This window comes from Argopecten irradians, chromosome 7 (assembly GCF_041381155.1).
Source record: "Argopecten irradians isolate NY chromosome 7, Ai_NY, whole genome shotgun sequence".
Taxonomy (NCBI): Eukaryota; Metazoa; Mollusca; class Bivalvia; order Pectinida; family Pectinidae; genus Argopecten; species Argopecten irradians.
Window position 1 is genome coordinate 10,042,967 of NC_091140.1, and position 23,265 is coordinate 10,066,231.

Sequence of the window (23,265 nt, forward strand, 5' to 3'; positions counted from 1 at the left end):
ATGCAGCTGCATATTATATAATTATGACTCCTGTAATAAAACTTACACGAGGAATCATATATTACATTACGTCGGGTATATTTCTTGTTCTTAAATTTTCTTTTTTACATAATAATTCTGCCAAGATTACATGGACACAGACCTGTTTTATTTCTATTTTAGAGCTCCCAGAAATTTGTTCAAAGCTCAAGGTGGTTATCAAAAGTCAGCAGGGGCAGGTAAGCAGGGGATATGATTAATATTTTACTGGTCAGCAATGAAGACTGCTTCTTATTAGTTAAACATAATCCAAAACACATATTCTACAGGGAGTCCAAAATGTGATCTGAAGTTCTTTTATCAATCAGAAGTAAACATTTAATAATTAAAGTCTCAACTTTTTTCCACTGACAGGCAAGATAACATTTCATGACACCTAACTGTTTTATAAACGTTTACAGCTGCTGCATCAAAAGCCCAGACTGGAACCACTACCACAGTGAAGGGTGTAGACTTAGACGCTCCCGGCACCATCAATGGTGTTAATCAGTTTGAATTTGATCTGGATGGACTGCAGGCTGATGAGAAACCCTGGAGAAAACCAGGTATTCAAGTATACAAGAATTTTCAATTCTCTTGAAATGCCTTATTTTATCATGAAACCTGTATATGCAAAAAAAATGATATTTTAGTGGATGGTCCTATATAGTATAAATTTCTTTATTCAGAAAAGATGGCGTGACGTCACAGAAAGTTTACATCCGGGTCCTCAAAGGTACAAACACAGTATGGCGACTAATAAAAACAATAACAGATACGTACATCCCTGCTACACAATCGATACGTTGACAAAAGTATACACTTTCATACTTGCAAATTCTGATTTTAGAATGTTTTCTGATTGTTTCAGAGGTTGACAGACATTTATATTTTTATATTTACAATTGTTTATTGCTAAATATATCTGTAGATTTAGTGTTGAAGCCAGCTTGCGAAGCGGTGCCGGGCCGTCACAAGTACCCGTTTTTTGTTCACGCGTAGAAATCCATGTAGTGAAAAAAGTTATGAATAGATAACTGATTTCAATGTATTTTGTTTCTGTTATACATGAAAAAGCTGTTCACAATACTATTTAATATAAATATAACGAATGTGAACCACCTGGCCAGACCACGGCCGCTCGTGCATGGCTTCGCTGGTAGATCACCTCGGGCCACAGCCCATAGTTGGGAAATTAATAATATTAATACGTAATTACCAACACATATCTCAATAAGTACTTGTAAAATATATATATTTCGTTATTTTCCATGTATATCTTGTTTTAAAGGAATGGTATAAGCCACTGTGTTACACGTAAATGCAGATCTATATGTACATGTACGTGCACGTACAGTATGGCTGCCGATATCTCGAAAAAATAAAATGGTGAAATCGTTCAATTTCATGCTGTAGAGAGTTTTTTTTTTTAATTTTTGGTCACTTTTATTCCATGGGCTGCTATGTGAAGTCCCACATTGAAGTGATGTTACTTTTAAATAATTTGAATACATGTTAGATAGACTACAATATAGCTAGATCGTAGTACTGTAAATGCCGACCAGGACACATTGCGCACGGCTTCGAGAATCCTAAATTACTCGAAGTTTTGTTTTAAAATATTATAAAAAGTAACTATAAACTGACTCATTTGTATGTCATTAACTAAATTCCAAAATTTCTGACGAAAAAGTTATCCAGAATACGTAATTTTGTGACTCTGAAAAATGACGAAATTCGGGATCTCGGCAGTACTGTACGTAATGGCTGCCGTGCGCTTGGGGTAAATTTTAGTTTGGTCATAATCACACATCATAAGGTGTTTACCAAGTAAGACTTAGACAACAGTAATCGCTTATTAAAATGTCAGTATGATATTTCGGGAAACTTGGAATTAAATTTATAATTTCAAGCTGATATTTTTAGCTCACCTGGCCCGAAGGGCCGGTGAGCTTATGTCATGGCGCGGCGTCCGGCGTCCGTCGTCCGTCCGTCCGTCCGTCCGTCCGTCCATCAACATTTCCTTTAAATCGCTACTAGTCATAGAGTTCTGCATGGATTGTAACCAAATTTGGCCACAAACATCCTTGGGGGAGGGGGAACAGAACTTGTATAAATTTTGGCTCTGTCCCCCCCGGGGCAGGAGGGGCGGGGCCCAATAGGGGAAATAGAGGTAAATCCTTTAAATCGCTACTTGTCCTAGAGTTCTGCATGGATTGTAACCAAATTTGACCACAAACATCCTTGGGGAGGGGAAACAGAACTTGTATAAATTTTGGCTCTGGTCCCCCAGGGGCAGGAGGGGCGGGGCCCAATAGGGGTAATAGAGGTAAATCCTTTAAATCGCTACTTGTCCTAGAGTTCTGCATGGATTGTAACCAAAATTAGCCACAAACATCCTTGGGGGAAGGGGAACAGAACTTGTATAAATTTTGGCTCTGACCCCCCGGGGGCAGGAGGGGCGGGGCCCAATAGGGGTAATAGAGGTAAATCCTTTAAATCGCTACTTGTCATAGAGTTCTGAATGGAATGTAACCAAATTTGGCCACAAACATCCTTGGGGGAAGGGGAACAGAACTTGTATAAATTTTGGCTCTGTCCCCCCGGGGGCAGGAGGGGCGGGGCCCAATAGGGGAAATAGAGGTAAATCCTTTAAATCGCTACTAGTCATAGAGTTCTGAATGGAATGTAACCAAATTTGGCCACAAACATCCTTGGGGGAAGGGGAACAGAACTTGTATAAATTTTGGCTCTGGTCCCCCGGGGGCAGGAGGGGCGGGGCCCAATAGGGGAAATAGAGGTAAATCCTATAAATCGCTACTAGTCATAGAGTTCTGCATGGATTGTAACCAAATTTGGCCACAAACATCCTTGGGGGAAGGGGAACAGAACTTGTATAAATTTTGGCTCTGACCCCCCGGGGGCAGGAGGGGCGGGGCCCAATAGGGGAAATAGAGGTAAATCCTTTAAATCGCTACTAGTCATAGAGTTCCGAATGGAATGTAACCAAATTTGGCCACAAACATCCTTGGGGGAAGGGGAACAGAACTTGTATAAATTTTGGCTCTGATCCCCCGGGTCAGGATGGGCGGGGCCCAATAGGGGAAATAGAGGTAAATCCTTTAAATCGCTACTAGTCATAGAGTTCTGCATGGATTGTAACCAAATTTGGCCACAAACATCCTTGGGGGAAGGGGAACAGAACTTGTATAAATTTTGGCTCTGATCCCCCCGGGGCAGGAGGGGCGGGGCCCAATAGGGGAAATAGAGGTAAATCCTTTAAATCGCTACTAGTCATAGAGTTCTGCATGGATTGTAACCAAATTTGGCCACAAACATCCTTGGGGGAGGGGGAACAGACCTTGTATAAATTTTGGCTCTGACCCCCCGGGGGCAGGAGGGGCGGGGCCCAATAGGGGAAATAGAGGTAAATCCTTTAAATCGCTACTTGTCCTAGAGCTCTACATGAATTGTAACCAAATTTGGCCACAAACATCCTTGGGGGAAGGGGAACAGAACTTGTATAAATTTTGGCTCTAATCCCCCAGGGGCAGGAGGGGCGGGGCCCAATAGGGGTAATAGAGGTAAATCCTTTAAATCGCTACTAGTCATAGAGTTCTGAATGGAATGTAACCAAATTTGGCCACAAACATCCTTTGGGGAAGGGGAACAGAACTTGTATAAATTTTGGCTCTGGTTCTCCGGGGGCAGGAGGGGCGGGGCCCAATAGGGGAAATAGAGGTAAATCATTTAAATCGCTACTAGTCAAAGAGTTCTGAATGGAATGTAACCGAATTTGGCCACAAGCATCCTTTGGGGAAGGGGAACAGAACTTGTATAAATTTTGGCTCTGACCCCCCGGGGGCAGGAGGGGCGGGGCCCAATAGGGGAAATAGAGGTAAATCCTTTAAATCGCTACTAGTCATAGAGTTCTGCATGGATTGTAACCAAATTTGGCCACAAACATCCTTGGGGGAAGGGGAACAGAACTTGTATAAATTTTGACTCTGGCCCCCTGAGGACAGGACGGGTGGGGCCCAATAGGGGAAATAGAGGTAAATCCTATAAATCACTTCTTGTCCTAGAGTTTTGCTTGGATTGTGACCAAATTTGGCCATAAACATCCTTGGGGGAAGGGGAACAGAACTTGTATAAATTTTGGCTCTGACCCCCTGGGGGCAGGAGGGGTGGGGCCAAATAGGGGATTTAGAGGTTAATATTAAAATTCCTTCAGAAAAGAAACAATGAACCTGTATTCAGAACATTACTTGGCATTACAAACCAGGTGAGCGATACAGGCCCTCTGGGCCTCTTGTTAATATTCTGTCAATGTTTATACGTAGGTCTAATGGCGACCTTGTTTTTTTCTCGTGGCGGTCGAAAATGGAGTATAAACAGAGTAAAATATATGAATGCCAGATGTTTATATTTATATAATATTGTTAAATATTATTATTTACACTTTTAAAAATTAAAATAACGCAATGGTTCTCGGATTGCCGTACTATTTATTACAATAAAATGTAAACAAACATCTCAAGCGGCTGTGTTCCCACATGTTTATGTGTACAGATATACGGAGTTGTACCTTTGAGCGCCCGGATGTACCTTTGTGTGACGTCATCGCCATCTTTTCTGAAATCTCCTATTGGTTTTATATTGCCCATACAAACCATGCTATTTTGATAAGGGAAAGTAGGATTTGCAATCAAAGAAGGGCTGATACATGCAGGCATTAAGACTCGCTGCATTAATTTCAATTATGATACAGTAAAACAGCTATAGCAAACCTGTGGTAACTAATAAAATTGCTTCATTATAAGCATAGTTTGTTACACCCATTACAAACATCTTATTGGGACCTTGGTGTGGAGTGATAAGTTCTACATTATAACTATGAATTTGTTGTAGGTGGTCGTTCTAAACATGTTTTAATGTAAATTGCTTTGGTATTGTATAGGTGCCGATATTACAGATTATTTTAATTATGGCTTTAATGAAGACTCGTGGCGTATGTACTGTGACAAACAAAGAAGACATAGAATAGACGCTAACCCCGGAACAGTTACCAGAATCTATGTAAGCATGCACAGGTTTCTCTGTATGGCCGAAACAATAGTCAAGAGTGTAGGTAGTGGTGATGGTGATAATGGTACATATGCATTTTGTTTTGTGATTTACTGGAAATTTAAAGGAAAGAATAAGTCTTGATGCATGAGATGATAACTTTTAATCAATGTAATTTATATGTAATTGAATTCCACTTGTGTTTAATAAAAAAAATATGATTTTGTCTTATTCCTATAAATTATGATTTAGGTACACCAGCCAACTTCTTCAATGAGCAGGAATGACAAGAAAGATGTGCTACACCCACCAGGTCTGTTACTGATAGTAATGGTTACCATCAATAGCTCGGTTTCTCCGCTATTCATTCCTGGAAAGAAGTAAATAAGTAACAGGATGTTTAAGTTTATTTCCAGCATACACCTGGAACAACATATTAACAATTTATATTACTTTTATTTATAGTCGGAAATTTTTATCAGCCGATTGGCTGATTTCAGCCTTTTTGACTTTCAGAAAATAGGTCCCTGGTACATGTAGTTCCATATAATTTTCCCCCAAAACATAAATTTCAGCCTTTTTCAGAATTTATATTACTTTTATTTATAGTCGGAAATTTTTATCATTTCATTAAGACCAATCTATTTGTAATTAGAAATTTTGAAATTCAGAAGCTAAAAAATCTGGGTAATGTGATTTGATCTTGATCTGAGTAGAAGTATATATGTTTATGGATATATTTATCACTCCAGGTACAGAGACTCCACAGACAGTGCCTGTAATTGGTTCTCGTGGCAAGACTAACCCTACGCCTAGAAAGATGGCTGGGACGATTGATGTTATAGGCAGTACAGCAAGGGACTCCCGACGGCCAGACACATCATCTATGGGTGACCCAATACCTGTGGCAGGGTAAGTACAGCCAGAGACTCCCGAAGGTCAGACACATCATCTATGGGTGACCCAATACCTGTGGCAGGGTAAGTACAGCCAGAGACTCCCGAAGGTCAGACACATCATCTATGGGTGACCCAATACCTGTGGCAGGGTAAGTACAGCCAGAGACTCCCGAAGGTCAGACACATCATCTATGGGTGACCCAATACCTGTGGCAGGGTAAGTACAGCCAGAGACTCCCGAAGGCCAGACACATCATCTATGGGTGACCCAATACCTGTGGCAGGGTAAGTACAGCCAGAGACTCCCGATGTCCAGACACATCATCTATGGGTGACCCAATACCTGTGGCAGGGTAAGTACAGCCAGAGACTCCTGATGGCCAGACACATCATCTATGGGTGACCCAATACCTGTGGCAGGGTAAGTACAGCCAGAGACTCCCGATGGCCAGACACATCATCTATGGGTGACCCAATACCTGTGGCAGGGTAAGTACAGCCAGAGACTCCCGATGGCCAGACACATCATCTATGGGTGACCCAATACCTGTGGCAGGGTAAGTACAGCCAGAGACTCCCGAAGGCCAGACACATCATCTATGGGTGACCCAATACCTGTGGCAGGGTAAGTACAGCCAGAGACTCCCGATGGCCAGACACATCATCTATGGGTGACCCAATACCTGTGGCAGGGTAAGTACAGCCAGAGACTCCCGATGGCCAGACACACCATCTATGGGTTACCCTATACCTGTGGCAGGGTATGTACAGCCAGGGACTCTCGATGGCTAGACACACCATCTATGGGTTACCCTATACCTGTGGCAGGGTAAGTACAGCCAGGGACTCTCGACGGCCAGACACATCATCTATGGGCGACCCAATAACTGTGGCAGGGTAAGTAAATCCTCTCGCTATAATTTCAATGAAATAATCAGCAATCAAGTTTATATTCGTGAATTACATGTAATATAGAACATTATAGCATTATAATGAGCATCAGTCAGTCTATAAAATATCATTTAATCAATCTCTATAGCGGCAAACACCACGAGGTCTTAATCCGAAAGTTTACAAAAATAAGGCTTCGGTGAATTGCATCATGGAATACACAGTTAACACACTAAACGAAGTCGATTGATACAGTAACTCTTTACACAAAGATATATTTAATACACAAAATATATTAAAAAATAAATATATAGAGAATACATGGTTAGTATCTTACAATATAGACTTCAACTTAGGAAAAGCCACGATGACGTGGCTTTGCCGAGTCATATTGGCTTTCCGTGTCGAGCACCAAAATAAAACTTGTGTTGTAAGATACTAACCGTGTATGCTGTTTAAATTATCCTGCAACAATTATGACATTTAAAACGAAAGCAAATCGCCAGTTATTTCCTTGATTCTCTCAAAGTGAGACCCTTCTTTGATGCGCAGGAAAAGATTCGTTTAGGACACCGAATGAGAGTCTACTCCTTATTTTACTGCTGTGGGAAATATATAAGCGCATTCGCAAACAGTAATAGTATTTGTTTTCAGTTTGTAATATCCCTGAAACAATGTGAAAATACTGGAAAAAAAAACTATTTACCCATCAAAGAGTTACTTTACAGTAAATACCTTTATTATGAGCCAAGAAAAAGATGACACCGCCATAAGAGATTTTCGATATCCTAAAAATGGCGTCATTCCTGTGAATTTGACGTTACTTTTTAGCAGGACTGAATGATGTTTCATTCATCGTAAGGTTAAAGTTCGGGGTCAAGTGAGGAAATGTTCCGTCAGATGTGGAACAAATTCACTTGATGGTATTGATGGATAAAGCATTTCGTATTGACGGATAAAGCACAAGTTTATCCGGCAGTAGTTATCTGTCAGTATGTCGGGCAGTTGCAGGATAAAATCCATTCCTATGCATATTGAAGAAAGTATTTTACCGGCGTACTGAAATATGAGTGAGAGAGAAAACATGATCTGGAACTTGCTCACATGTTACACATATGTCGGTCAACAGGGGAATTTTCCAGAATCTTGTCGCTATGATTTCAATGAAGTAATCAGAAATCAAGTTTATAAACGTAAGTCACGTGTAATTTTGAACATTATACCGAGTGTAAACATCACACAGTTATATCAAAATCATTTAATCGATCTTAGTAGTGGCAAACACTACGAAATCATATCCGGAAGTTTACAAATACTGGGCCTATCCCATACCGAAATAAAGTACAAAAAAAGTACACTAAAAAAAGGTCAAAAAAAGCATGCTTTTTTTGACTCAATTTGGAACCGAACTTACCTCCCGGTTCCAAAATGAGTCAAAAAAAGTACAAAAAGTACTAAAACAGGCTCATAAAAGCATGCTTTTAGTACACTCTATTGTTTTACACCATACAGAAAAAGTACAAAAAAAGTACTCTGTGGGGGGAAAAAAGTACAAAAAAAGCACACATGACCGTGGCATGTGTACTTTTTTTGTACTTTTTTTCATCCAGAAAAAGTACTATAAAAGTACAGTACTTTAATAGTACTTTTGAAGGTAGGCCAAAAAGTACTAAAATAGTACAAAAAGTACAAAAAAAGCACACTGTGTACTTTTTTTGACCTTTTTTTCATCTAGAAAAAGTACTAAAAAAGTACAGTACTTTTTTTGACCTTTTTTTCATCTAGAAAAAGTACTAAAAAAGTACAGTACTTTTTTTGACCTTTTTTATCCAGAAAAAGTACTAAAAAAGTACAGTACTTTTATAGTACTTTTATAGGTAGGCCAAAAAGTACTAAAACAGTACAAAAAGTACAAAAAAAGTACTTTGTGGCGGAAAAAAAAAGTACAAAAAAAGCACACAGTGTACTTTTTTTGACCTTTTCTTTTGTCTAGAAAAAGTACAAAAAAAGTACAGTACTTTTTTTAGTACTTTTCTATGTAGACCAAAAAGTACTAAAACAGTACAAAAAAAGTACAGTACTTTTTTAGTACTTTTTAACAAGCTCAAAACAAATTATAAACTGTATGAAAAATTTACTACTGATGTTGGTGGAAAAGTACCAAAATAATTAAGAATACAATATGAAAACCCAGGTGTACTCTTTCACTAATTTCAAATACTATGATAGAAATCTTATTTATTGATGGTTATAGGTGCCTCAGCTCACCTAGATGGACCTATTAGTATCTCTTATAACACAGAAAAAGTTTAGCAATGTTTTTCTTAAATGAAGATGCAATTCAAGGTTGTTTTTTTTTTGTTCAAATAGACTTGTCTTAGTTAGTGCAGTGTTTTTTATGTGACACACAATCCAACCAAGATGGACCCACACATCAAGTTTAAAGATAGTACCTGGACATGGTAATGCACAGAAGAAACAAATAAATTAAGGGCCACACTCTGTTCAATATTTACAACACAGCATTGTATTCAGAGATAAAACATGTGTAAATTGTTGAACATTGGCATCAGGTTTTGTCACAATGTTGTCTACAATATAAATTTCAATATGTCAATGCAATGAAATCCTGTCCAAATCTTTTCCCCTTGATCACTGTCCATTACATGCTGTTTTTCATTCCATTTTCCTGGCAGTGAAAGCCTGAAAAAAGACAAAGACTTGTGCTGGAACAATAATGTTTATGGATATATTAAAATGTCTTATTTTTTTGTTTGGTTCAAATAAATATTTGCTTTAATTTTATACCATGCCATGTGTATGTATGTAACAACGTAAATTCCTCCATTTATTTTTCGAAGCACCCGCCTATATGAACGTACAATGAAGCCAGATACACTCCACACAGGATTACTGAGTTTTAGTGTCTAAAATGGCATCCATATTTTTACATAATTGCTAGTAATAGCAATCTGAAACCAGGATAGATTGAAATATTTACCTGCAAAAGTGGCTTGATGACAGCTGTGGATTTTCAGTCTCTTTGATGAGGTGCATTCATTTTCAGTCATCAGCTATTCATTTGTTTTTGTTGACTGTTTCTTCTTCATAATTACTGTATTCTGAAAAGAAAGAAAAAAAATAGGATGTGCAATATGGATACAGTGTGAATGCATATGGTACAATAGTATACTCATAAAAAGTTCACACATGGCTAGATTAATTAATCAAAAATAAATTTACAGAACTAAATTATTTTAGTGTTTTTATGTACGCATGGCGCAGCGCCGTGCCCTTTTTACCTGACGCCATGCCTCGATCTATAACCCAGCCCTGTTTGTCCCCAGTACAGTTTTACTAAACTACCAAAATACCAGGCAGTCGCTTGATAATTATGTAAACAAAAGAGGTGTGACCACTCCCTGACCCCTGATCAACACCCCAGTGACCCTACTGCCATTCTGATAAATGACATTTTTCTCAGAGTGTTAATTCACTTAAATTGTAAGTCTCAATGAAATATTACTTAACAAAAAAGGAATGCAAAGGTTATGTTTAGATGGTAAAATAACTCTTTTTATAATGTTCATACATTGTGTATATCAGTCATCTTAAAATATTTAAATATTCACATGTTACCACCATCCTTTTATTAATATTTACCTGTTTAAATTAGGCATATTAATGTTATGTCTTTAACCAGTCTGCCCTCGATCATTATCACACACTGATCTGCAATTTGCCTGAAAGGAAAAATATGAGGTTATATATACATGACCTGATTGTATGGAAACACATGTATGAATGTGTATACACATTTAGATTTAATTGCAGGACTTAATTGACTGATGGACAGCAAAATGTAAATATGATAGGATTACATCATTGAAACATCATACCTTCTTGTCAAAAAAATGTCGTGAAAACAACGATATAATTGAATATGAGCATCACACTCACATATTTAAGTTAATAATGTTATTTCATTACCCATGTTTTCAAGAAAACAAATATTATTTCCCAATCTAATTAATCACGATGAATAAAGTAAAGTTTAAAAAAAAAAAAAACATAAAATAAATTATGTACCACAAAACGAAATTGTGGGCGATAATGAAGTGAAAATGATATGGAAAGTTCCATAGTTTTTTAATAAAACTTGTGTCCAGATACAATTTGTTGGATGTTTAATTGATTTATAACATTTAAACCCCCCTGCCGTGTACATTTTCTTGTGATTTGAAATTGGAAATGTTGAAATTTACAACTGAACGGCAATGAAATAATTGCCAAGCCCATTCAAAAAGAAAGCACAGCTATGTAAACAAAAAACGATGTCTAACTTATTTCATAAACTGGGTGTTTTAATTGCATCCAAATGCTTTCAGAACGAAGTAAACAAGTAACAGAGTAAGAGAAATGAACTTACCGTAACTCCATCGGTACTGTGTTCACCAGCTAGAGTTTGAGGAGATCGATGGTATTGTAACAATAAACAAAAAATAAATAACCTCGTGTCTCTGTGCAAACATCCTACCTTCTTTCGTTGTTGGCCCAGCAGCCAGTTATATTTGTTTGTTTACATTCTGCAATCAGCTGACAGACGTAAACAAATATGGCCGCCAGCCAGCTGTTTCACATTCTGTGTTTCCCGCTCAAATAATCACGTGACAAACACATGTGGGACCGCTTACGTCTTTCACAAAGGAATGCTGTACTATAATATTTCTAAACAAAATCTCTCAATTCCTCACATTTTATTATTAACTTAGGACAAGGAATAAAAAACGCAAACAAATGAACTGGTATGCTGATAAATCCACATTTAGTTGCTGTATTACAAACAGACACCTGTAGGCCTCTTACGTGATTCAAAAGAATGTTGTACGATCCTATCGTCTAAACCAAACCTCTTAATTCCTAAATTTTTGTTGAGAGTTTGTGATAATATATCAAAACAGAAAATATACGAACTATTATATTAATAAATCCACCTTTTGACGCGAGGTGTAAACCAATTTATAATCACGACAACAGAGTATTTGTAATAAGAACCATTTCCGGCATGTCGTGAAAAGATCGAGATTTTTATATAAAAAAAAAGATAAACAAAACCCTTGTTTTGGCATGGTTTGGAGGAACTTTTTAAAGTATCAATTTCATCGTTGTGATGCTGGAAAGATTATATAGTCACAAGCTATTTATCATCGTATAAGACCATGTATCTGACCAGAAACATCCAGGCCTACGTAAACATGAGCCGTGAGTGTTTTGTTGGTTAGCCTACTATGATGTCCGAGTCGGTGTAAACAAATGAGTTGATAAAATTCCATTGACAAATTCATCTATGATAGCTTGTATTTCCTTTTACATATAAATCAGACCGATAGAATATTTACGTCAACAGTGTGTGCAACGGAGTATCCCCGGCATGTCTATTTCTTTTGGTTAGTTTGTTGAGATTTTATACTGAAACCATTTAATCATTATATGAGGATGGAAATACTTTCACTAACTATTTATTATCGTATGGGACCATGAGTCTGACCCAGGGGAGAGTTTTGTTAGGTCCGTGCAGAACAACTAATGTACATGTGTTGGCTTGTTTACCTGGTTGTAAATCGTTATTGTGTGTGAAACCACTGGTCAGAGACAGGCGATTTGTGTGTCAGTGTGCACGTGACTGTCGATAATTAAGACTCTAATTTTAATGCATCTTATGCTGATCACATAGGCATTGGTTTTATGTAACATATATATACATGGGTCTAGTGTATACTACTACATTTTAACTCATTTAGAGAGAAAGGGAATTGGAAACACATTTCAATAATATTTTAAGGTGAACACTTATATAAACACATTTCAACAATATTTTAAGGTGAACACTTAAGTGATTAGAAATAATTTAAACATTTATGGTAAAGAAATGAAAATAAAAACTTAGCATTAAGAATGTAAAATTATTCAAAACATCATCTGCAACATTCACTTATTAAATAAACATCTTAATTACCGGTAGTTGAATTATATTTCTTTCTAATGTTCAGTTGTAAACAATTTTTAATTAAATATATAATTTTGTTAAAAAAACTCTCCCTAAAAAAATTGGAGTAGAAAAAAAAATCAAAATAAAAGTACACTGAAATGGTGATGCCTTATGAAAAATTCTAAGTCCCAAAAAAGTACAAAAAAAGTACACAACATTTTTCATACTCTGTGAAAAATTCTAAGTCCAAAAAAAGTACAAAAAAAGTACTCTGAACATTTCCCATTCATCCTGTGAAAAATTCTAAGTCCAAAAAAAGTACAAAAAAAGTACTCTGAACATTTCTCATACCATGTGAATAATTCTAAGTCCAAGAAAAGTACAAAAAAAGTACTCTGCAAAATGACTAAGTCCCAGAAAAGTACAAAAAAAGTACTCTGCAAAATGACTAAGTCCCAGAAAAGTACAAAAAAAGTACTCTGCAGAATGTTTAAGTCCAGAAAAGTACAAAAAAAGTACTCTGCAAAATTTCAGAGTCCAAAAAAAGTACAAAAAAAGTACTCTGCAAAATTTCAGAGTCCAAAAAAAGTACAAAAAAAGTACTCTGCCCTGATGGTGTGTCCGGAAAAAGTACTAAAAGAGCATGCTTTTTTTGTACTTTTTAGAAAAAGTACTAAAATATGTCACTAAAAGCATCATAAAAGCATGCTTTATTTCGGTATGGGTTCAGTGAATATTGCATCATGGGATGGCAAGTTAACAGAAAACACTCTAAACAAAATCAATTTTAGGTTAATGATGCAAGCCTTGATAATAACAGTAAACCTTTACACATCAATATAATTAATACGTGAATTATATCAAAATAGAGATAAAATAAACTCATATGCATACTGAAGAAAGAGAGTAAGCATGGATTCATACAGCCGCTATGTTTGTTTACATACAAGTAGGCTTACATATTGGCAGAGTAAACAACAAACGGAAACATGACCAAATCCATTTTGATGAAGATATTTACATCATTGTGAGTTTTATTTGTTACATATTTACAGTACAAGTTTACGGTTGGATTATGTTACAGTTGAGTGAATCTTTTAATTGGCGTAATACACATGTACACAAGTCTGATGGGCAGTGGTAGAAAAATTGTGAAGCGTCAGATTGACGCACGCCATGTAAAGATCATGCGTCAAAATAAATTTTGCTGCGTCAATGACCTGAGGTCTCAGGTTAATGGATGCCCTGGACAGTTTTCGTGATTTTAATCGATCGATAGACATTACCGTACTTCATTAGAGATCAATCGTATACAAAGATGGTTATGTGGGTGCATGAGCCTAACTTTTGGGTGCGGCTTAATATATAACAGTGCGTCTCATATGTGTACAAAACTGAAAAAAATCGTAAAAAAAAGCCTCTGCCGCTTATACACAGGTACGGCTTATTATCCGGAAAATATGGTAACTATGTTGTGATCTTGGGAAAAATGACTGCACAAAGGAAAATTATTTTACCTCTCTTGCTTCCTATTTTGACCCATCAAGAACTTTGAAAGGTCATCTGAATACCTTTGTAAAACAAAGCGAGAATAAGGATCCAAATTTTAATCAAATTGACAAAAAGTTCCAGACTCCTAATAAAAGATATGACTATTAAGGTGTTTCCAAACTTGATGTTAGTAATGTGATCATCCTTTGGAATTTCATTTACACTAAATTAAGACTATAATTCATGTTCATGCTTGCAAAAAATGAGCAAAGTCTAACCAATGCCTTGTGTTATTTTGTTCATGTATAAATTGTATATTTTCAGCAATAGGAAGACGTACAACACCTCTGTGCCTCCCCCGGGGATGTCTGTACCACCCGGAATGCCACCGATGCCAGACTACTCTATACCCCCTCCAGGCATGCCACTGCCCCCAGGGATGCACCCACCCCCAGGTAACACACTGCAATATATCCTTCAACATATTTCTATATTTTCTATAATTTTGATATATAAAAATACTTATCTCATATCTGGTATTGTCACCAAGGATATTTTGCCCCATACCTGAATCTGACTCCATATATATTTTCTCATCCAATAACACATAGTTATGATAATATCAGTTTATTATGAAGCCCCTATAGGACACATTTTACGGACTTTTATCTTCTTTGCAGGAACAGCCCCTCCTGGTGTTCCACCTGGCATACCACCTCCTGGATTTCCTCCTGTCGAATTTGATGGTAAAATCGATTTTTTTTCCAGGCATTAATCGTGTTCTTATACATGTATGACTGGTTATTATATAGACATGACTGATTATCTTTAAAAGTTCCTTTAATTGTCTTTAAAAGGAACAATTAGATATTAATTGGTTCTTTGTTTAATCTGTTTTGAATATTCTAACAGTTTGTTTTTGGCGAGGATCACCTCGCCATTGTGATCGTGGTTGCAAAATTCTCTTTCAGTCAATTTCCTCAATATGATTGGCTTAGAACTTGCTCGCAGATACTAGCGCTCCTAACGGCAGTGTATTCAACAACTTTGATTTTACCGGGAATTTTAAATAGCAAATTTTGAATATGAAAGTTACTGAAATAAGCGTATCTGTAATGTTGAAATAGGAGAAGTAGATAACTGCTTTCATATCCTTACCATATACACTATCCAAATGATCTTAGATTGGAAAATTTTCACTTGAATTGTTTACAATGTATCTAGACTTTCCGTCCCGAAAATGTTGTTAACAATGCATGAAGACGTTTCGTCCCGAAAATGCTTCGCTTCGCCCCACGCGTTTTGTCCCTACTAGTGACAATTATCCCGCAACGGAAAAAAACGAAATCAATGTTTCACCTCAAACATCAAAATTTTTACAATAATGATTTTTGTAATTTGAATCATATTAGTTCGGGAGCAAATAAATCTCAGGACGAAATGGAGATTTGTTTATCACGGCTGCGTTATGCCACATGTACGTGTAAATCCACAATGGAAGAAAGACAACTCTAAGAAAATTTAGGATAAACTTTGTAAACTGATCAAATAGCGCGTGAGAGACGATGAACATTTTCTAAATGTCCAAGGTGGCGTAATCTTCCAACTTACGGCAGTTAATAAGGTATGAATATTTACCACATCCATAATTATCGATAATTTTATAAGCACATGTATACATTATCAGATTATATATACATATTATAGCACGTATAGAGGTTGTCACTAAAGACATTTTAGCCACTTTCATCACATGTAGGCCTACAGGAGCTTGACGCTCTGATAATATATATAACGTATTCAGTAAACTACGTAATTAACGAAGTATTTTTGGTCCGAATGACAAAAATCATACATGTTCGTATAACTCGAAGTGAGATTTTCTTGGACTACTTCATTTGTAGATCGATGAAAATGCCGATTTCTTTTTCATAATTCTTCCGTAGAACGGCACTTAAAAAGCTGTTTCAATCTACAACAAACGTGGAGAAAACGGTTAAATGTTTAGCAATTATCCTGAGTTATATTATCAACAATCAGAGATTAGTTATTAAAACTTACATAAACATACTCCCGATTCTCACTTGCATTGTGTGATCACTCGAGCGGAACTAATCTCTACCACCTGGCACAGTCTTACAAAGGGGTGTTCTCTTAACGCCAACATATTTATCAACAACAGGTAGGTGTTGTTTTAGGAAACAATAGGAAGGCAATTATATACTGTTTCATATAAGCTGTCTTTATTTTCACCTGTAAAGTCACTTGAGATTTACCTGTATTTCAATCAGTATCATAGGTAACATTGGTGGGTTTTGGATAAAAATTCCTTCAATATATTCCGTATTATATACAACGTAAATTATTAATCAAAGATAATCAGTGCTTTAATATGCTAAGAATTAATATGGAGCTACATGTGGATTATTAAGAACGATGCATTTTGAGTTCCAGGTGAAATATTTTTTTACAAATCATATCTTAATTTTATCAGAAAAAACAGGTTTCTTGATCAGTGTATATTCTAATGTAACAGTATTTTGTTTTGACATAGGAGTTCCAGTAGGGCTACATTCTTAGCCAACTTTCATTTCTTGTGACCATACATAGTTGCGCATGATTTCTCTTATCGCATAGACGTACACCGTGAAGTATTTGGTTAGAAAATGAGTGGAGAAAAACAATATAACAAAAGTTTAAATTAATATTGTCGGAAATTTTGACCTGTTGATTATAGTTTAAGTTGGTAATCTATTGAAGCCGACACAAACACACATATATGATGTTTTATAAACATTGGTAATAATATATCATTGGGGTTTAATGCTCTATATGTATTTTTGATACAAAATATTTTTAGAAGTCACTTAATAATGTAAAAATACTAAATGAAATGAGATTGAAGACTGTTACTTAGGGTCTTAACCATGTTCATTTTAATACACATTATAGATGTTAATGTTGCAATACTGGCAAAATTATTTCAAGTCCATATGTTGAAGGTCTTGTAATTCTCAAAATGTTGCAAACTTTTAGTGCTCAGAATACCAAATTAACAGTTTTCTAATTTTTTTCTGTTTAAAGATTATAGTACATATACCAATTTGTATCTAGTAACAATGTTTGACCGAAATTCAACCATAGGAAAGAAATTTATATGTTATTTCTAACATGCACAAAAATATATAATTTTACTGCGCTGTTAACGGACAACAGTTTAATTATTGGGTGCTCTTTTGCTATAATGATATACAAATGTACATGTACATTTACATTGTAATGTAACATCACGCTGATCTAGAAATACCATCTTAGGATAAGAAAGCAGGAAAATTATATAATTATGATAAATGATGCATCCTAATGCAACTTTCAAAATATATTGTATGTTCTGTTAACTTAAAAAGGTCAGTCAAGTACAAGTAAAATTTGGAAATCATATTTGACATAAATTCACTTACTCTTTGGTAGGTTATTAACGCAGATGTTACATGTACATGTACTATATATGTATATAAGGTCACTTAACAGACATATATGGAAGACCTTGTTGAAATATATCACGTTTCAACAGGCAAAAGGCTTATATTATTTCAAACTTTTAATCAAATTGGTGTTACACTAAGTTGAAATTGGATAATTCCTTTTTGGATTTTTTCTTTGATATTATTGAATGGTAAAGTTACTTCCATGTGAAATCAGTTTCAAAGAATTTTGCTGATTTTAGTATCAATCTATTGAAAATCTAATGAGAGTTATACCAGAGATTTTAGATATATCAAGGAAATCTTTAAAATTCTTGAAATAAAATCATTGTGAATTTAATTTAATTTCATTCATAGATTCTATTGTTATATTTTCATAGATATTAACAGAAACATATTATGTATATATGTATTTGATATTAAATATGAACACTTATTGAAATGAAAATTAATCAATATACACTAAGATAAGTATCAACACCGGTAACTTTTACAGGTAAATTTACCTGTGGCATTGGGTCTGCCTTTAGGAAAAAGACTATAACCACTGTCACAACAAACTACCCTACAGCTAAATCCAAAATGTTGGCGTTCAGAGATACACCCCTTACAAATGCAATCACACAAAAGCCTACACGATCACTGTTTTTGGTGCGATTACATCTTTGAGTATGAACACTACTAGTTCTTTGAACTTTTTACTCGGCAAAATAAACTTATCACCGTGCCCATGCACACATGCATATGCATATACTTATACTTCTGTGTGCACATTATCAGATACATTATATGACAACTGCTGTATTACAATCAATTTATGAAGGACAAAACTCTAAAGAACAGGAGGACTAAAGAACAACAGAAAATAAATTTCAATAATATTTACTCTAAACTGGTATTGTTATTTATAAAAAAAAAGTTTAATTATATGATATTAGCCTTTTCGGTAATTACTCTGTTAATACATTTATTGTTTTCTATGTTTTACAGAATGTCTACATGCAAGTATCATTTCAATTGGAACCAGTCCAGGAGAAAAAATGTGTGAACAAAATGAAAGAAATCATTTTCAACTGTGGTAGCTTAATACTGTAATAGTTTTTTATATGAAAATAATTAATATCATCATATTCAAATTCCATATATATAATACATTTAATGTTGTAAACATTTTTGATCCAAATAATTACCATCATCATCTTCATTCCATATATACAATACACATTAGTGTTGTGATTTGTGAATTTTACTTTAAAATGCATATACTTGGTATTTGTTTATTTTCTATGACATCTACATGCTTGAAATAAAAAGAATAAATAAAACATTAAATTTATAACACAATATGACATTAGTTGTTAATATTTTTAGAAAACATATTAAGATTATTGTTAATAATACACTAATCATCATCTTCGGCATACTTTATTCAAAATAAATTAGATATTAATTTGCATAACACAGGTTGTCTTATGTTTTCCCTCCTTGACTATCAATCTTCTCTGATCACTCTGAAAATGGTGATTTTACCTTTTTCGGTCGCCACATGAACTGCCCTTAAATCAATTATATCCAATGCAATGAGACAACTGCATTTATTATAACGCTGTAAGGCAATTCTTCAAGATCAGCTTACATTGTTAATTTACATTGAACATATACGTGCACAGCATGGTACCTTATTTATATCTCCTTTCCTATTTTCAATATACCTTGATGACTTGGAATCTTATCTGGCGGAAAAAGAATGTTAATTGTCTGACAACTATTGACAAATTATTTACAGATAATATTGAAATGTATCCCAAACTTTTATCATTTTATATGGCGATGACACTGTTCTACAACAAATGTTAAACGGATTTGAATAATATTGCATTACATTATTGCATTACATGGAAATTATAATCTAATATATCAGAAAGATAAAAGTTGTAATATTCTCAAAACGTAAATTGGCCCAACAACACCAGTTTACGTTATGGGATATAGAATTATTTTGATAAGAAGGGTATACATATCTATGTATATTTTTTAACATTAATGGTAGCGTTTTTTAAGAAAAGGAAAAAACTGCTGAACAAACAATTAAATCAGTGTCTACTATTTTTAAGAAACAAAGGAAAGTATCCCTTCCTGTTGATTTTAAACTGAAAATATTTTAGTCACTTGTAATGCCAGTTTTGTTATACTCATCAGAAGTATGGGGATTTGAAAATACAAATATTGTAGAAAAAATCATTTGTAATTTCCTCAAGTTAAAAAAGTGTATAAAACAATTCATGGTTTATGGCGAGCTAGCAAGACACCCAATTGATATTGGAATAAAATGTAGAATGATTACTTTTTGGCATAATATATACTTAACATGAAAATAGACCAGACGTTTTTAGCTCGCCTATTCGAAGAATAGGGGGAGCTAATGTTGTCACCCCGGCGTCGGCGTCAGCGTTGGCGTCCCATTTCACGTTAAAGTTTTTGAGCAAGCTTCTGTTTCGTCAATTGTTTAAGCTTAAGTCATCATAAATGTTTCTGATTTTATTTTCCTAATGTGTATGGATGCTGAACGTGATAATACAACCAATTTTGGGCCCTATAGGGTTTTTTTGAGTCTGTTAATTTGTCATATTTCACGTTAAAGTTTTTGAGCAAGTTTCTATTTTGTCTATTGTTTAAGCTTAAGTCATCATAAATGTTTATGATTTTATTTTCCTAATGTGTATGGATGCTGAACGTGATAATACAACCAATTCGGGGTCCTTTAGGTTTTGTTTTAGTCTGTTAATTTGTCATATTACCATGTTAAAGTTTTTGAGCAAGTTTCTATTTTGTCTATTGTTTAAGCATAAATCATCATAAATGTTTATGATTTTATTTTCCTAATGTGTATGGATGCTGAACGTGATAATACAACCAATTTAGGGCCCTTTAGGTTTTTTTTTAGTCTGTTAATTTGTCATATTTCCATGTTTAAATAGTGAATACTTGAACAACAACTTCTTCTGAATAGGCGAGCTTTGCTGTTCTCCGACAGCTCTCGTTTAAATGGCTGTAAGATGTTTAAGATATTTTATCAGAGCTAGTTTAAATCATGTTTGGATATATTAATCAACTTGCTGTTTTACAAAAGACTAATTACATAAACTTGTTAAAAGTAGACCAATTGACCAGTTTATTCAGAAATGGTATGACTATATTGATAAGTCTTCTAGAGGACTGACATATTCTATATTTAAGACATTTTGGCATAGAAAAATATGCCTCTTGTCTGTCTCTGCTGCAAAACAATACTTGTTAACTGATACTTTGGTCCCAGGAACTTTATGAGAATAGCAATTCAGAATGGATATTTTAATTGGCATCAAATTAACAAAGAAAAGGTTAAAGATGCTATAAAGTCATTTGGCATATAACACCATAGGAAATATTAGAATGGGCTCCTAAGAGTGTAGTATATATGTTTCTTATTTAACACCTTGGTGTCCAAGGAATCCTCAAAAGTCCAAACTGGAAGGAACAATAGCAAACTTTATTTCTTATTGTCCAAAAAAATGTTGACTTTAGAAATATATCCTCCAATCATTGAGTTTAATCTGTTTTGAATATTCTAACAGTTTGTTTTTTATGTTTTCCAGCCTACTACCCTCCTACAGGACAGACGTCTGTTAGGTAAGTATATAGAAAATCTTAGTTTTACTCCATGCAATTCATTTTAGACTTTGTTATTATTGCTCAGTTTAACTTTGCAAAATATTTAATACATTTTTAAAGTGAAATCATATTTTATTTAATATAATGATACTTGATAGGAGTTTGATTTATCAATTTGGTCATTGGAATTAATTTAATTATTAAATTTATCTACTATAAAAAAAATTTTTAGCAGCCATTATGATGACAGAAATTTCTCATCTCACTCTACATACACGTCCAGTTACAACCAATCAAATCCCTGGGATAACAAGTAAGTCCAATTACTGTGATCTAATACTCTTATCCATTAATCCTAGTCATTGACTTAAGATATACAAGTCAAGCCATATCGTATAGTCGTTATTTTCACAGAGATGACATTGCTTTGATCTAGGTTTATAAGTTAAGCCGTACCGTATAGTAGTTATTTTCACAGAGATGACATTGCTTTGCACTAAGATATATAAGTTAAGCCTTACCGTATAGTAGTTATTTTCACAGAGATGACATTGCTTTGCACTAAGATATATAAGTTAAGCCATACCGTATAGTAGTTATTTTCACAGAGATGACATTGCTTTGCACTAAGATATATAAGTTAAGCCTTACCGTATAGTAGTTATTTTCACAGAGATGACATTGCTTTGCACTAAGATATATAAGTTAAGCCATACCATATAGTAGTTATTTTCACAGATATGACATTGCTTTGATCTAAGATATATAAGTTAAGCCATACCGTATAGTCGTTATTTTAACAGAGATGACATTGCTTTGATCTAAGATATATAAGTTAAGCCATACCGTATAGTAGTTATTTTCACAGAGATGACATTGCTTTGATCTAAGATATATAAGTTAAGCCTTACCGTATAGTAGTTATTTTAACAGAGATGACATTGCTTTGCACTAAGATATACAAGTTAAGCCATACCGTATAGTAGTTTATTTTAACAGAGATGACATTGCTTTGATCTAAGATATATAAGTTAAGCCATACCATATAGTCGTTATTTTAACAGAGATGACATTGCTTTGCACTAAGATATATAAGTTAAGCCATACCGTATAGCCGTTATTTTAACAGAGATGACATTGCTTTGCACTAAGATATATAAGTTAAGCCATACCATATAGTAGTTATTTTAACAGAGAGATGACATTGCTTTGATCTAAGATATATAAGTTAAGCCTTACCATATAGTCGTTATTTTAACAGAGATGACATTGCTTTGATCTAAGATATATAAGTTAAGCCATACCATATAGTCGTTATTTTAACAGAGATGACATTGCTTTGAACTAAGATATACAAGTTAAGCCTTACCATATAGTAGTTATTTTCACAGAGATGACATTGCTTTGCACTAAGATATATAAGTTAAGCCATACCATATAGTCGTTATTTTAACAGAGATGACATTGCTTTGATCTAAGATATATAAGTTAAGCCTTACCATATAGTCGTTATTTTAACAGAGATGACATTGCTTTGAACTAAGATATACAAGTCAAGCCATACCGTATAGTTGTTATTTTCACAGAGATGACATTGCTTTCACTAAGATATATAAGTTAAGCCATACCATATAGTAGTTATTTTCACAGATATGACATTGCTTTGATCTAAGATATACAAGTTAAGCTGTTGAATTTAAACCGTATAGTCGTTATTTTAACAGAGATGACATTGCTTTGATCTAAGATATACAAGTTAAGCCATACCGTATAG

At 34.7% G+C, this 23,265-nt stretch overlaps 1 protein-coding gene and 1 long non-coding RNA gene across 6 annotated transcripts in view; one reads left to right on the forward strand and one right to left on the reverse strand.

The window, feature by feature from the left end:
* Positions 1–23,265, forward strand: part of LOC138327509 (pre-mRNA 3'-end-processing factor FIP1-like) — a 33,094-nt gene that overhangs the window by 2,761 nt on the left and 7,068 nt on the right. For 2 of the 3 annotated variants that reach the window (XM_069273661.1, XM_069273663.1), the window contains exons 5-13: positions 163–218; positions 441–584; positions 4,979–5,097; positions 5,338–5,398; positions 5,838–5,997; positions 14,680–14,810; positions 15,036–15,101; positions 21,476–21,509; positions 21,724–21,804. In XM_069273661.1, the coding sequence (XP_069129762.1) occupies positions 163–218; positions 441–584; positions 4,979–5,097; positions 5,338–5,398; positions 5,838–5,997; positions 14,680–14,810; positions 15,036–15,101; positions 21,476–21,509; positions 21,724–21,804 (852 nt within the window). The remainder of the gene's footprint in view (positions 1–162; positions 219–440; positions 585–4,978; positions 5,098–5,337; positions 5,399–5,837; positions 5,998–14,679; positions 14,811–15,035; positions 15,102–21,475; positions 21,510–21,723; positions 21,805–23,265) is intronic. The other variant, XM_069273662.1, reaches the window with a different exon arrangement.
* On the reverse strand, positions 8,194–11,554 carry LOC138327511 (uncharacterized). 3 transcript variants are annotated; one of them, XR_011209061.1, is made up of 4 exons: positions 10,539–11,238; positions 9,877–9,997; positions 8,646–9,578; positions 8,194–8,595 (listed from the first exon to the last, which is right to left on the reverse strand). It is a non-coding gene; the product is annotated as an uncharacterized lncRNA (long non-coding RNA). The 3 variants fall into 3 exon arrangements; XR_011209062.1 differs by lacking the exon at positions 8,194–8,595 and adding an exon at positions 11,413–11,554 and having other exon boundaries at positions 9,380–9,578; positions 10,539–10,618; XR_011209060.1 differs by lacking the exon at positions 8,194–8,595 and adding an exon at positions 11,305–11,524 and having other exon boundaries at positions 9,380–9,578; positions 10,539–10,618.